At 55.6% G+C, this 13,960-nt stretch overlaps 1 protein-coding gene across 8 annotated transcripts in view; it reads right to left on the bottom strand.

Moving 5' to 3' along the window:
* Positions 1 to 8,192: 8,192 nt before the first annotated feature.
* Positions 8,193 to 13,960, bottom strand: part of TPM2 (tropomyosin 2) — a 30,135-nt gene continuing 24,367 nt past the window's right edge. For 4 of the 8 annotated variants that reach the window (XM_026658272.2, XM_026658270.2, XM_026658276.2 and 1 more), the window contains 2 exons: positions 12,714 to 12,783; positions 8,193 to 8,495 (listed from right to left, as the gene is read on the bottom strand). In XM_026658272.2, the coding sequence (XP_026514057.1) occupies positions 8,413 to 8,495; positions 12,714 to 12,783 (153 nt within the window). In that variant the 3' untranslated portion in view covers positions 8,193 to 8,412. Of the gene's footprint in view, positions 8,496 to 10,852; positions 12,131 to 12,713; positions 12,784 to 13,960 lie in introns of those variants that run through there. The other 4 variants (XM_026658271.2, XM_026658269.2, XM_026658275.2 and 1 more) reach the window with 1 other exon arrangement.

The following is a 13,960-nucleotide window of genomic DNA, read 5'->3' as shown; positions in this document are numbered from 1 at the left end:
GTAGGAGCATTGCCAGCAGATCGAGGGATGTGATCATTCCCCTTTATTCAACATTGGTGAGGCCTCATCTGGAGTACTGTGTCCAGTTTTGGACCCCACACTACAAGAAGGATGTGGAAAAATTGGAAAGAGTCCAGCGGAGGGCAACAAAAATGATTAGGGGTCTGGAGCACATGACTTATGAGGAGAGTCTGAGGGAACTGGGATTGTTTAGTCTGCAGAAGAGAACAATGAGGGGGGATTTGATAGCTGCTTTCAACTACCTGAAATGGGGTTCCAAAGAGGATGGATCTAGACTGTTCTCAGTGGTACCTGATGACAGAACAAGGAGTAATGGTCTCAAGTTGCAGTGAGGGAGGTTTAGGTTGGATATTAAGAAAAACTTTTTCACTAGGAGGGTGGTGAAGCACTGGAATGGGTTACCTAGGGAGGTGGTGGAATCTCCTTCCTTAGAGGTTTTTAAGGTCAGGCTTGACAACGCCCTGGCTGGGATGATTTAGTTGGGAATTGGTCCTGCTTTGAGCAGGGGGTTGGACTAGATGACCTCCAGAGGTCCCTTCCAACCCTGTGATTCTATGATCCATGTCATCCGGTAAGCATCGAATGTAGAGATGGTGTTGACTCTTTGGAAATTGATGCAGAACCTAAGGTCTCATCTGGTCTCATCAGGGACCAGAATGATGGGACTGTGCCACTCACTTTGGGATCTCTTGACTATGCCTACTTCCACCATTGCCTAGACCTCCTTGTCAACTACTTTGGGTGTTTGGCGCAGCAATGGCCTTGTGGTCTCTCGGACAACTTCTCCTGAGTTCGTCAATATTCTGTGTTGTACAAGTGTAGTCTGTCCTGGCTGGGCCATGAAAGTTTTAGGGAATGCCTTCAGCAGGCTCCTGACTTGCTTCTGTTGCTCCTCGGTTAGGGTATCTGCCAGTTGTGGCCCTTCAGAGTCCATTAGGTCAGGAAGTTGGGGCCCTAATCTGGCTCCAAGGGATATGGGGCGATCAGCAGTCCCTCGCGCTCCTGCCATGCCTTTAACAGATATGACAGATTTACCATGTCATTTTCCGCAAATGATCTCATAAGGCCCCTGCCAGCGTGCTAGGAGTTTCGATTCCTCGGGGGGTAGGAGGAGGAGAACCCTTTCATCAGGCTCAAAAGCCCCTTCCCCGGGCTCCCTTGTTAGAAGTTCACTCCTGTGCTTTCTGAGCACAGTGGAGGTTCTCCTTCGATCTCCGGCACTGGCCAAGCACCCCTGAAGCGGCAGGACATACTGGAGGAGGCGCTATGATGGGGACAGTGTTGGTTCCCAGTTCTCCCCCATAGGGTCTAGCAGTCCCCTTGGCTGCTGGCCCTTTAACAGCTCAAAGGGGGAGAACTTTGTCGAAAATTGGGGTACCTTTTAGATGGCCAGCAACAGGGGTGGGATAAGTTGGTCTCAGTAGTGAAGTTCTTTCAGAGGTAACTTCCGCAGCATCTCCTTAAGCATCTGATTAAAACACTCCACAAGCCTGTCTCTGTGGATGGTACACAGATGTTTTCAACTTTATCTCCAGCAGGTGACCGACCTGTCGAAGAAGCTTTGATGTAAAGTTGGTGCCCTGATCAGTCAGGACTTCCCGGGGGAGGCCTACCTGGGCAAATATTATCAAGAATTCTGCAGCAATGGTTCATGTGTTGTGATGTTTTGGAGAGGGACTGCTTCTGGGAAGTGGGTGGCATAATCTAAAACCACCTGGATATACCTGAATCTCACTACACTCTTCGTGATGGGCCCCCAAGAGGTCAATGGCGATCCTCTCAAACAGTGCCAATCACCAGCAACAGAATGAGGGGTGCCCTCTGTACTCCCCAGGGGGCTGCAAGCTGGCATTCGGGACAGGAGTCGCAGAAATCTTTCACCTCCCGGTGCACCCCGGGCCAGAAGAACCAGGCCACAACTCTCACTAGTGTTTTCTCATGACCCAGTGGACGACTGCTGGAACATCATGGATGAGTTGCAAGATTGCATGTTAGTGCCACGAGGGTACCACGAGCTGAGCTCAGGTTGTGTGTGTTCACGGGTCACAGTTGATCCGGTAAAGATGGTCACTGGTCAGTTTGAAGTGGATGGTACATCGTTACCCAACTGGAACTACATCACAGTCCCATTGATGCAAGCCAACTGTTTGTAGGCCCGACTGAGTGTTGGATCCTCCCTTTGGTCCTGGCTGAAGTCTGCCCTCAAACTCAGGGCCTCTTCTGGAGGGTCGCAGTCAGGGTCTCTGTTTCCTTGGCCATTCAGGTCGGGATTCTCGGGTGCCTCGTCCGCTTCCTCAAAGGGCTGTCCCTCAAAGGCTACTTCAGGCTGATGGGACCCCAGGTTTGCAGCATGCAGGACCTCCACAAATCCCCTCTAGTCACAGCCCAAGATAACAGGGTATGCTAGCCTTGGTGCCGGCCTACCGTCATGGTTCATGCCTCCCCTTTCACCATCATGGTGACCTGAGTCTTGGGGTAGGGCTTCACCTCCCTGTGGCTGCATTGCAGCCGAATGACTCCCAGTGGTGGATCTGGGGTCTGGATGAGGTCCTGGTGGTCGAGAGTCTGCCTGCATCCAGAGTCAATGAGGACGGACACTCAGACTCCGTACATGTCAAGGGGGACTATCAGCTTACCCGGAGGGCTGCTTACGGGCCTGAGACTCCCCAGAGCAAACCCAGCTGAAACTGCAGTCCATCATAGGGCACTCGCATCAAAGGTGCCGAATCAGGCGCAGGTGAAACAAGGGCCAATTTTGGGGTGCCTGGGCCGATCTGTAGAGTTGGGTGAGGGCACTGGCTCACCTGCAGTCTGGGGCTTCCTCACCATGTCTGGGTCCTCAGGTATTCCCTGAGATGCATGGGGTGGATATTGAGGATTGACGGTGTTGCATCCTTCAGGGTGTCTTGGGCCAGGCCAAGGTTAGTTCCTGTGGCTCTGGGTCCTCTTTTCCCTGGCGTTGGCCATCATCAGGACCACGGGGCTGACAGTCTCCATGGCCAAAAAGTCCTCCATGGAGGCCACGGCTGCACTCAAGGCCGCCGGCCAGTGGCGAAGGACCCAGGTTCTTCTTCGCACTGGGAGGACATGTATGAACTGCTCAAGGATGACTTGTTCAGCGACTTTGGCACCAGTATGCTCTTAGGGCTGTAGGCACTGCCAGCACACGTCCTTCGGCTGTTGGGCTACAGCCCTCGATCAGGCCTTGGGCGGGTAGGTCTTCTCCTGGAGTTGCTGCCAGAAGTGCTCGAGATCACACCAGAGACAATCAAGGATTGCGGCCTTCAACTGACTGTAGTCTTGGGCTTCCCCTGCCGGGAGCCCCCAGTAGGCATCCTGGGCCAGGCCCATCAAATAAGAGGCCAGAAGGGTAGCCCACTGCTCAAGAGGCCACTTAGCTGCCGAGGCGACCCTCTCAAAGGCATTGAGGAAGGCCACTGGGTTGTCCTCAGGGCCATTTTTGCCAAGCGCACCAGCATAGTGAGGTCAGTTGGGGCCACTGCTCCCCCGGGGTTGGAGCCCCCAGGTGTCGGTATGAATGCGTCAAGCTGATGCAAGCAATGCTGTTGCTTATCATGGTGTTGGGCCCCCAGCTCTCAGATCAATTGCTGTGGCTGATTCCTGAGCTGCTGCATTAGTTGCTGCTGCTGGAGCTGTGCTGCCCGCTGTTGCTTCTCGGCAAGCCATTTGATCAATTTCTTTACCTCCATCCTTTCCAGACCAGGTGGGAGCGGGTCCGATTTAATGCTGTCCTAAGCTCGTCCCTTGTCTCAGGGGATGGATGATGCCCACATTCTCCACCAAGTATAGTGGTCTCTCCTGCTCAAGTGGGGAAGGGAGGCCACCCCACCTCGCTGCGTGAGGCAGCAGCACTTGGGCTCGGGTCCTGCTAGTGGGGCCGAGCCGTAAGCAGTTTATAGCTCGCAGCCTCCTCACAGAGGCAAACAACCATTAACAGTCTGGAGCTCTAGCTCCCTTGGGCAGCGCAGAGCAGTAAAGAGTCTTTAGCCCGGTGTCTCTGGGCTAGGGCTCTGGCCCTCTAGGCAGAGCAGAGCATGAACAGTCTTTAGCCTACAGCCTCCGGGAGCGGGGCAGACAGCAATTAACAATCTATACAGGAAGCTCTGGCCCACTGGGCGGGACAGAGCAGGGAATAGGCTTTAGCCTAACCTGGCTACGGCAGCCAGCAAACACACAGTCTGGGCCCACAGTCTCCTAGCTCGGGCAAGACACGAATAATGCACAGGCCTTCTGGCTTAGGGGTGAATAGGCCAGCACCCCAGGGGCCTGGGCCCACCCTACTCCACTGGGTCACAGCCCAGGGCCCAAACAGTGGTGAATGGTTCTGTCGGAGAAAAACACAGTTCTCGCTCTCTTGTTGGGTGAAGCAAAGTCAGATACTTTATTATCTCTAGCAATTGCTTGGAGGGAGAGAGTGCACTAGGACACAGAGTTTCCCCCTTCTCAGCAGGTCTCTCTACAGGTAAACAGCAAGCATTTAAGTGGGAATCCTACATCTGGTTTCCCTGGGCTACTTCCTACCACAGTCTGGGGGGGGGGTGCCTGTAGTCTCAGGGTACAATGCAGATGGCACTCCCAGGAACTCATCTCCAGGTAGGGTGACCAGACAGCTAGTGTGAAAAATCAAGACAAGGGGTGGGGGGTAATAGGCGCCTATAAAAAAAATGCCCCAAATATCAGGACTGTCCCTATAAAATAGGGACATATGGTCACCCTATCTCCAGGGTCATTGTTCCCCAGGGGCAGGGTGCGGTGCAGTGCACAGGTTCAGCTCTGCAGCAGGGTGGAGACATCTGCCTCCTTCCCTGGCTCCCACTCAACTGAGCTGCAAGGCCCTCCCTTTATACTTCCTGTCCCGTCCCAGTACTTCCTGCGCAGGGGGTGGGGCAGTTTTGGCTCCGCCCAGCAGGGGGAGTGTAGTGGACTCTCACTTTCAAGTCCAGAGGGAGGCCACTCTGCCGCACTACAAGGACACACCAGACCCTGCCAGTACAACAGATGCCAAACCTGCAGACATATCACCACGGCTACAATGATGAACACCCGCCCAACACACCTTTCCAGCTCTATGGGTCCGACACAAGCCTATCACAACATGTGGTGTACCTTATCCAGTGCACTAAGTGCCCCAATAACAACTATGTGGGTGAAACCAGAGAATCACTCTGCTCTCGAATGAACCCTCACAGGAAAATGATATGGTTGAACATGTTTCACAAAGTGATCACTCAGGCCTTAGCCTCAAAGGAAACCTGCACAATACTTTCAAAAGACGAGCCTGAGAGCTTAAATTCATAACTTTGCAAGCCCCTAAAAATCATGGACTGACCAAAGACACTGGATTTATGGCTTATTACAACAATCTGTAACCCACTAACAACCCCCCCCCACAGGCCGCACACAGAACTGCCTTCTGATCTCCCCCTTTCCTTTCCCTCCAGGATTGGTCCCTTGAAATATGTTACTACTTATGCTAAACAATTTCTTCCACCTTATATTTAGCTGTGAGTTTCCCAGACTTGAGGAAACTGTAACTGCGAAAGCTTGTCTCTCTCACCAACAGAAGTTGGTCCAATAAAAGATATTACCTCACCCTTCTTGTCTTGCCCAGCTTTGCAATACTTGACCAAAGGAGTGGGGGAGGGTCACGTGGTCTCTGCCGAAAGCTAAGCACTAGCTGATCATCGTGGTTATTGCCAGATGTTTCCATGGGAAGTATTTTATGAGCTCTGTAAAATGTAGGCTCTGAGGTTCCAAACAACTGGAGCTGAAGCAGGTGACCTGAGGTGGTGTGATAAATGAAGGGGGGGGGAAGCTTCCATTTATGGACACCCAGCCAGCCAGTTAGCTATAAAATCCCTCTTGGTAGCTGGTCTCTACTTGCTTTACCTGTAAAGGGTTAAAAAGTATGACTGCATGCATAGGTAAAAGGAAGTGAGTGGGCACCTGGCCAAAAGAGCCAATGGGAAGGCTAGAACTTTTTAAAACTGAAACAAGACTCCCCTTTTGTGTGTCTGGTGGTGTTCTCTGGAGCGAGGAGACGCAGAGCAGGAACAGGGCTGAACTATGCTGTAGGAAGCTTTAAGCCAGGTATGAAAAACCATCAGATCATACCTAGAGACTACTTATCTGAAACCCCAGATATGTAAGTAAATCAAGGAATGTCTAGGAAGATGCGATTAGGGTTATTTCTTTTATTTCTTATTGGCTTGTGGCCTCCTCTGTGCTAATCCCCAAATGCTTTTGTTTTGCTTGTAACCTTTATGCTGGACCTCAAGAAAACCATTCTTGATGCTTAATTATATTTGCTCTTTTAAAATATAGCAATAGCATACATTCCAGATGTATTTTCTTTCTTTTTGTTTTTAATCAAATTTACCTTTTTAGGAACAGGATGGGGGTTTTCTGTCCTAAGAGGTTGGTGCACATGTTGTTTAATTAGCTGGTAGCAACAGCTGATTTCCTTTGTTTTTCTTTCTCAGCTCTTCCCCGGAGGGGGGTGAAAGGGCTTGAGGGTCCCCACAGGAAGGAATTCCCAAGTGCACCTTCCTGGGTTCTCAAAAGAGGGTTTTTGCACTTGGGTGGCGGCAGCATCTACCCAGCCAAGGTCAGAGAGAAGCTGTAACCTTGGGAGTGTAATACACACCTGGAGTGGCCAGTATTAACTTTTAGAATCTTTGCGGGCCCCCACCTTCTGCACTCGAAGTGGCAGAGTGGGGAATCAGCCTTGACAGGCGGGTTAGGGCTCCGCTAACTCCACCAAGAGTGAGAACACCCAGCATCTGTCGAGCCAGCCCGGTCCTGGGTTTCCATCTGGCCCAGACACAGGCCTGAGCAGTGACAAAACCAAAAGAACCCCAAGAAAAGACCCTGAGAGCTGCGCTGAAGTGAATGAAACGCCCGGGTTAGGAAACGAGCCCAAACCGCTGGGACAGTCTAAGCGAGGAAGCAAGGGCACAAGGCATTAGCATTATGGAGGGGACATGCAGCCAGTATGCGTCTCATGGAAAGCGGACCCAATTCTCTGGCCTGGACAGGTGGTGTGTGGACTGATTGGGGGGTTAGAAATACTTTAAGAGACAGGACAGGCACTTGTTAAGTACAGGCCACAGACTGGGTTTTATTGTTTTTCTTTTACCTGTAACCTTATGTTCCCAAAGCCTTTTACTTGCTTGTATTTGAATCTTTATCTCAAGCTCCATTAAATAAACTTCAATCTGGTTTTACTAGAGCCACGCCCCAGTGCTTTGTGCTAAGGCATGTGTTGAACTGGGTGAAGCCAGTGACCTGGGCTGCCCTGCTTCCACAGAGGCAGTGGATTGGTGGACGTTGCAGGTGTCCAGAAGACAAGGAAGTGGGCATGTGACTGTAACAAGGTGGGCTGGGTAAATTGCTAGCCTGCAGCAGGAAAGAGTGGGGCTTGCAGTATCCCAGAGTGGATCACCTGTATTGCCTGCAGCCAGTAGCTTTGGGAGAACTTCCCCTGGTGGGCACAGACAAGATGCCCTCACACCATAAGCAGGTGGTAGCAAGTCACCCTGGACTCCTTCATTAACCCTGAAAAGTGTCACACTGGCTCCAGCTCCCTGCACAGAATGATTGTGAAAGCACAGACCTGCAGAATTATGGCAGCCTCTCAGCAAATCCAGACTCAGCGACCGTGCACTGGGGATGGGCTGGGGAGGCACAAAGCACAAAAAGCGAGGAGCGACAGGGCAGCCAAGGGGACAGAGAGATTCTAGTCCAATGTCCCAGATGTGACGGAACAAGATAAATTTATTTCCTCAAACTACCAGGAATCCTAAGTGATGTCTCTTCAGAGCGAGAAGGAAAAACTCCCTGCCTTTGGGAGATGGAGAGAGATGGCTCCGTGCTATGGAGGTGCCTGCTCTAGAGCAGGGACAGGCAGCAATGACAAATTGACGCAGGAGATCAAACCCCAAAGACAGGAAAGCCCTGATGTGGGCAAGTCCCCCCCTCCCCTCAGCAACAGAGACCGGAGAGGGCTGGCTCCTATACTTTGGCAACATCTGTCTACCCAGTCAGGCCAAGAGCCCCATTGAAATGAGCTGGTGGGGGCAGAGGCTCCCAGCTGTGGGCAGCTTCTCCCCACCCTGACCCCCCTTGGCTAAGGACCAGACATCTGTCCATCTTGTTAAACTTGCTTTAATATTTGGACATGAAGACAGGACAGAGCCGATCTGGCTGTGCACAGACAAGACGCCCCAGGGCCAGGGTATGGGCCGCAGGGTTTCCCTTCTCATGGATGTGTGGCTTTGGCCATGACGCAGTTCCCTTGGTGACCTCCAGAAGGTGCCAATGGGGTTCAGGTGCAGGGGCAGGCAGATAGAGTGGGGCTCTTCAAGCGGCTCAGAGGTTGTTCAGCTCCAGCAGGGTCTGGTCTAGAACTTGGTGAATGCCAACATTCTCCTCTTTGGCACTGGCCAGATTCTCTGTAAACACAAGGGACATCCAGACACACATCCAGACAGACAGACGCAGATGCCAGCCACACGTGATCAGTCACACAGACAGACAGACAGACAGACAGACACACACACACGGAAACAGACCCGCCCAGACAGGACAGACGGGACAGACAGACCGAGCCAGACAGGATCAAACCCAGACACAAGCACACAAATGGACATTTCAGTGTCGCTGGGGAACAGCGTTTCCACACAGCACCATAACATACCCCAGCTCCAAGCCAAGGCCCTACCAGGGACACGGCCCGACCTCACAGAGCAGCAATAGCTCAGAGGCCAGGTAGGGCACCTGGACCAGTCAGATCCTTGCAGCCTAACTTCACACCCATTGCATCTGCCTGTGCTCCCTGCAGGGTGCTCCTGCCCATGGGGCTGTCAGATGGCACAGCCCCATTTCCGCAGCAGAGCCAGGTCCATCCCCAGCGAGTCCTGCCCAGCCACTCATGAAAACCTGGGCGGATGAAAGGTGCATAGTACTGACCAGCTGCTCCGAGACTCAGCTGGGAGCGGTGATCCATGGAGAGCAGGAGCAAGGCAGCAGCTCAGGAGGAGAGAGGACAGCACAGAGGGAAGAGAGACCAGCACTAACGAAACCGCAGGAGCCAGTTCTTCTAGCCTTCGTGTACAGTACATGCTACAGGGGAACCTGCTCACAGCCAGCACTTCTGCGCAGTCCCCTACAGCACTTCTGCTGGAATGAGACTCGCCATGACACCGTCAGCTGGGAGACACTGGGTCTGGGAGTGGAGTAGCTGGGAGCTCCCCCTTCCAGTGCCTCTGTCCTGCTGCCTACCAGAGCCCTTGCTGGGACAGGCATTTCCATGAGGTCACCTGCAGCCAACGCTGCTGCCCTGCTGCCTAGAGCACCTGCTGGGAGAGGCTGGGGCCGGAGTAGCTGGGCTCCCGCCCTGTTCCTTACAGTTCCTGGAGCTGGAGAAGCTGGACCTGTGAAATAGTATCCAGACAGCCTTTGCCTGCAGCAGTTGGGTGGTTTAGGAAGTTCCTGGTAGAGCCGGTGGGAGGCTGGCTGTCCCCTTCCCTTGGGGAGCTCTACGCTGTAGGGAGGGAGTAGGCAGGGTTCATGTGGCTCAGCCCATCACATGGGCACTCCCTCCCCAGCCTGGGCAGCTGGCACCGGCTCAGCAGTGCCCCCGTGGGGAAGGTGGGGGCTCTGGGTATTACAGGGGTTGTGATGGCAGCAGGCTCTGCCCCGGGCAAATCAACCAGCTCAGGAGGCTCCAGCTGTTCAGAGCAGGCTGGTCACTCTGAACTGCAAGGCCAGGGGGTGGGGTCCATGTGCCAAGTACCCAGCAGCAGGGAGAGGGCAGGGACTCCCCAGGGCCCAGGCCCACCCGGCCTGGTGGAGCCTGTTACCAGGACTCAGGGCTGCAGGGAATGTCCTGGGCAACGGAGGGGGCGGGCGATGGGGCTGGAACACCCCAAGAGACACAGGCTACGGGACATAAGCATGGGCTGAGGCTGGCTCAGTTGTTAAGTTCGTTAAGGATGACCCGCAGTTCGTTAGTGAGAATACGGTTTTTCTCCGCCTCCTGCTGGGAGCGCGCTATAGAAAACAGACGTCAGCGGCAGCAGAGGGAGAGAGAGAGAGAGAAAGGAGAGAGTTAGTGCAAAGAGAAAGTCAGGTGAGCACAGAGACGCTCTCAGTGTACGCTGAGCCCTGGGGGGCGCACGTCCCGCAGCCTGTCTGCCCAGTGCAGGAAGGAGAAATGAACTCAGGTCTACAGGCAGAAGGGGAGCAGGCCCTGGCTAGGGGATGGAGCAGCATGGAGGGATTCGAGAAAGAAAGAGGACATGGTTCCAGGGGATGGGGAGATTTGTATCACAAACTGGGGTGAGTTCTGACCCGGAAACATAATGCTCTTTGAAGGGGAAAGCCAATCACCGCTCCAGGAAGGAAAGTGCTGCCCCACTCAGCTAAACACAAGCCAGGAAGCCAGGTCAGGGCTGTCAAATGGTGTGTGCGCTGGGGCAAGTCCAGGCAACGAAAGAGAGACAGGGTCAGATCTAGCTCAGTTCAGGCTGGGACCTGGAGCCCGAAAGGAGCCCAAGGACCAGGCGAACTTTCCTCGCAAATGGAGCTAGCTGTGCGCTTGTCCCTCTCCCTCCCCCGGTGCACAAAGGGGGAAGGTCGCCCTGACAGGCATGGCTGAGCTCAAGGGTCTGCCCCGGTTTCCCCCGCAGGGTCCAAGCGCCTGTGGATGTCTGCGCTGTAGAGCACACCTGGCGGGAGAACCCCCCATAAAGCATGAAAATGAGAGTGAAGGTGAAAAACCAAAGCAGCATGAATAAAACAAAGGAGAAACCAAGGAGAGAAAATGTTTTATTGAGACCAATGCATTGACCCAGAAGGACAGAAAAGAAAGTAAGTCATGAAATGTGAACTCAAGAGTAACATGCGAAGGACAGGAAGAACGCAGCGCAGGGACAGGGGGAAGCAGTAAGGGCTGCCAAGCCTCCGTTTTCCTTCTAGCCCATGAGAGTGACCCTCTCCTTTCCTCCTGCCCTCAGCTTTGGAGGGGCTGCTTCCAGCTGGGGGGAATCCCCTCCAGGGGGGTGTCAATGGGGAGCGGAGCCCAGACAGATTTGGCCACGCTGCCCCTCCCAATCCCAGCACTAGCTGCTCCCTTCTTGTTCCCAGCAGCTGGGCTAAATGCGCCTGCCTCTTGGGACCCAGCATAAGTAAAGCTCCCCTTTGCACCAGGGCACGCCCCTCCGTCTCCTCCCCCTGAGGCCTGGGGGTCCTGGCCCCACAGCTGCCATCTTCCCCAGGCGTGTTAGAACTCGGCAGCCCTTTGACACAAAGCATGCCCCATGGAGCAGGCGAGGCAGAGGGGAGCCAGATGGCCAGTAGCATGGAGAGCCCTGGCCTCTTCTCCTGGGCTGCAACAGGAGCTGTTCTCTATTTTACCTTCAGCACCAACTGCTCTTAAGGAAAGAGAGAAATCCAGATCTGCAGCCGTCCCCCTGCCCGTGCCCACGGAGCAAGGATCAGCCGAGGCCAGCAGACAGAGACCCAGCGTGTGGGGTGAGATGGGACCATGCACCTTCCATCCTCAGACCCCACCCCCAGGCGAGGGGTCAGCCCCTGAAGGCTCACCCCCCTGTGTAACTGGACACTTCGCTGCAGCTCGGCAGATCAGCCTAGCTGGCCACACGCAGCACCTGGGCAAGGCCTATGCATGGCACATTGCAGACAGGCTGATCCTGGACCAGGGATGCTCCCCAGTCTGGGTTATGGGCTGGTCACTGCTCAGGGACCCTCCTCTCCTGCAGCTTTCACTGAGCAAACCACAGCCACCCAGCAGCACTGGAGCTTGTGGGGACAAAGAAGGGATGGACAGACAGACAGGCAGTGGGGAGCAGAGACCAAGGGATAGACGGACGGGCAAGCAGACAGGGGCAGCCATGGCGACTGAGGTCACAAGCAGGCAGGGTGGGAGGGGGCGGGCAGACAGCATGAGTGGAGTGCCATGGTGCTGGGACCGCTCGGGGGGCTCAGAGGGAGGTGATGTCGTTAAGTGCATTGTCCAACTCCTCGCTGATTGCCTTATACTTCATCTTCTGAGCGTACACTTCGTCTGCAGGCAGGAGGGAGTGCGGGGGGCGGCCCGTGGCAGAGAGCAGAGCAAGGCAGTGAGGGGGAGGGAGAAAGAGAGAGAGTGAACGTGAGAGAGAGAGAGAGAGAGACCTTGCTGCCATGGGAGGGTGCCAGGTGAGGCTCACACAGGTGCATGGGTCTCTGATAGGCCAGGCTGGTTCCTCCCACCCCTGCCCTTACCTCATTGCTCCAGGGCCTCGCTTGGCCCCTTCTCACCAAGGACTCTCCTGGCCCGGCCTGAGCTCCCTGGCCACTCTTCATCCCCTCCCTGCCTATTGTGCTCCTGGCTAGCCCCCTGTCCTGGGACCCTTCCTGGCCCACGCCCATCGCGCGGTGATCCTGCCTCCCCTCCCTTCAGACTGGGATTCCCGCGCAGGGAGGCAGCTTGTTCTGTGATACCCACCCGAGCTCCCTGTCCCTCCCTCCTCTCCGGATCCCAGCGCTCAGCCACAGCCCCACAACCGGAGGTTTCGGCTGGGCAGACCCTGAGGCACGTCCTGGGCCTCCTAGGCTGGCTGTGCTCTGTGAGGAGGGGGGCCAAAGGGCAGGCAGGGTCTCTGTACCTTCTAAGTCGTCAATGGTTTTCTCCAGCTTGGCTACGGATCGCTCAGCAAACTCTGCTCGGGTCTCAGCCTAGGGTCAGGAAACGGGGCGTTAGCTATGGTACCGACTGTCTGATGGAGAACTGGTCAGGAGGTAGCATCTCCTAGGCCAGGACTCTCCATGGGCAAAGGAGAGCCAGAGGCTACCCCGCTTGGCCCCATGGAGGGGCCCCTTACTGGAGCTGGGACATGGCGAGCAGCCGAACCTCCTGTTGGACTCACTCCCCCAGCATGTCTGCAGGGCTCTGCTGTCTGCTTTGTTGTATCTGAAGCTGCAGCAGATCCAGCCGACCCGTCAGCTGCTCTGCAGCGACTCCAGCTCCACAACACAGGGCCAGGCCATGGCTGGAGGAGCAGCAGCATTCAGAGCCATGTGTGGGTCCAAAGCAGAATCTGCCTTTGGGCTGCTAATTCCAGCTCCGCTCCAGACATGACTGTGTCTGCCCCCCGCCCCCCAAGCACCCCGGGGCCTCACGGGCTGAGTTTGGCCCCTTCAGTGCATCAGAAACACATGGCTGGGCAGGGGAAGGGCGGTGGGGATGGCTCATGTTTTGGGGCAGGGTGTTAGGGAAGCCGGCTGTCTGCACAGTCCGGGGATCCGGTCCAGGCGGATGGTGGTTTTAGCCATTCAGAGGAGCGGGGCAGTAGACTCAGCGTGGGTCAATGACTAACCCAGGGATTGTGCCCACAGAACAGGCACCGACTCTACAATGTGCCAGGGGGTGCTCGGCCCCGGCTCTGCCCCAGGCCCTGCCCCCACTCCACCCCTCCCACAGGGCCCCACCTCCACCCGGCCTCTTACCACCCCTGCTCCGCCCCCGCCCCTTACCACCCCCCCACTCCACCCCTCCCACAAGGCACAAGGCCCCACCTCCACCCCGCCTCTTACCACCCCTGCTCAGCCCCTGCCCTGCCTCTTACCACCCCCCTGCAAGGCCCAAGGCTCCACCCCTGCCCCGCCTCCGCCCCTGCCCCCTCCTCTTCCCACCCAGTTCCACCCACTCCCCCGAGCACGCCGCATCCTCGCTTCTCCCCCTCTCCCCCAGAGCCTCCTGCATGCAGTGAAACATCAGTTTGCAGCAGGAGGAGGTGCGGGGAGGAAGGGGGAGGCGCTGATCCGTGGGGTCCGCCAATGGGAGGGAGGCGCTGTGGGGGGGGGGAGCTGATGGGGGGCTGTTGGTTGGTGCTCAGGGCCCACCATTTCCCCC

The sequence above is a fragment of the Terrapene carolina genome, unplaced genomic scaffold (genome assembly GCF_002925995.2).
Source record: "Terrapene carolina triunguis isolate 2854851 unplaced genomic scaffold, T_m_triunguis-2.0 Scaffold422, whole genome shotgun sequence".
NCBI lineage: Eukaryota > Metazoa > Chordata > Testudines > Emydidae > Terrapene > Terrapene triunguis.
This window is presented reverse-complemented; position numbering and strand designations above follow the sequence as displayed.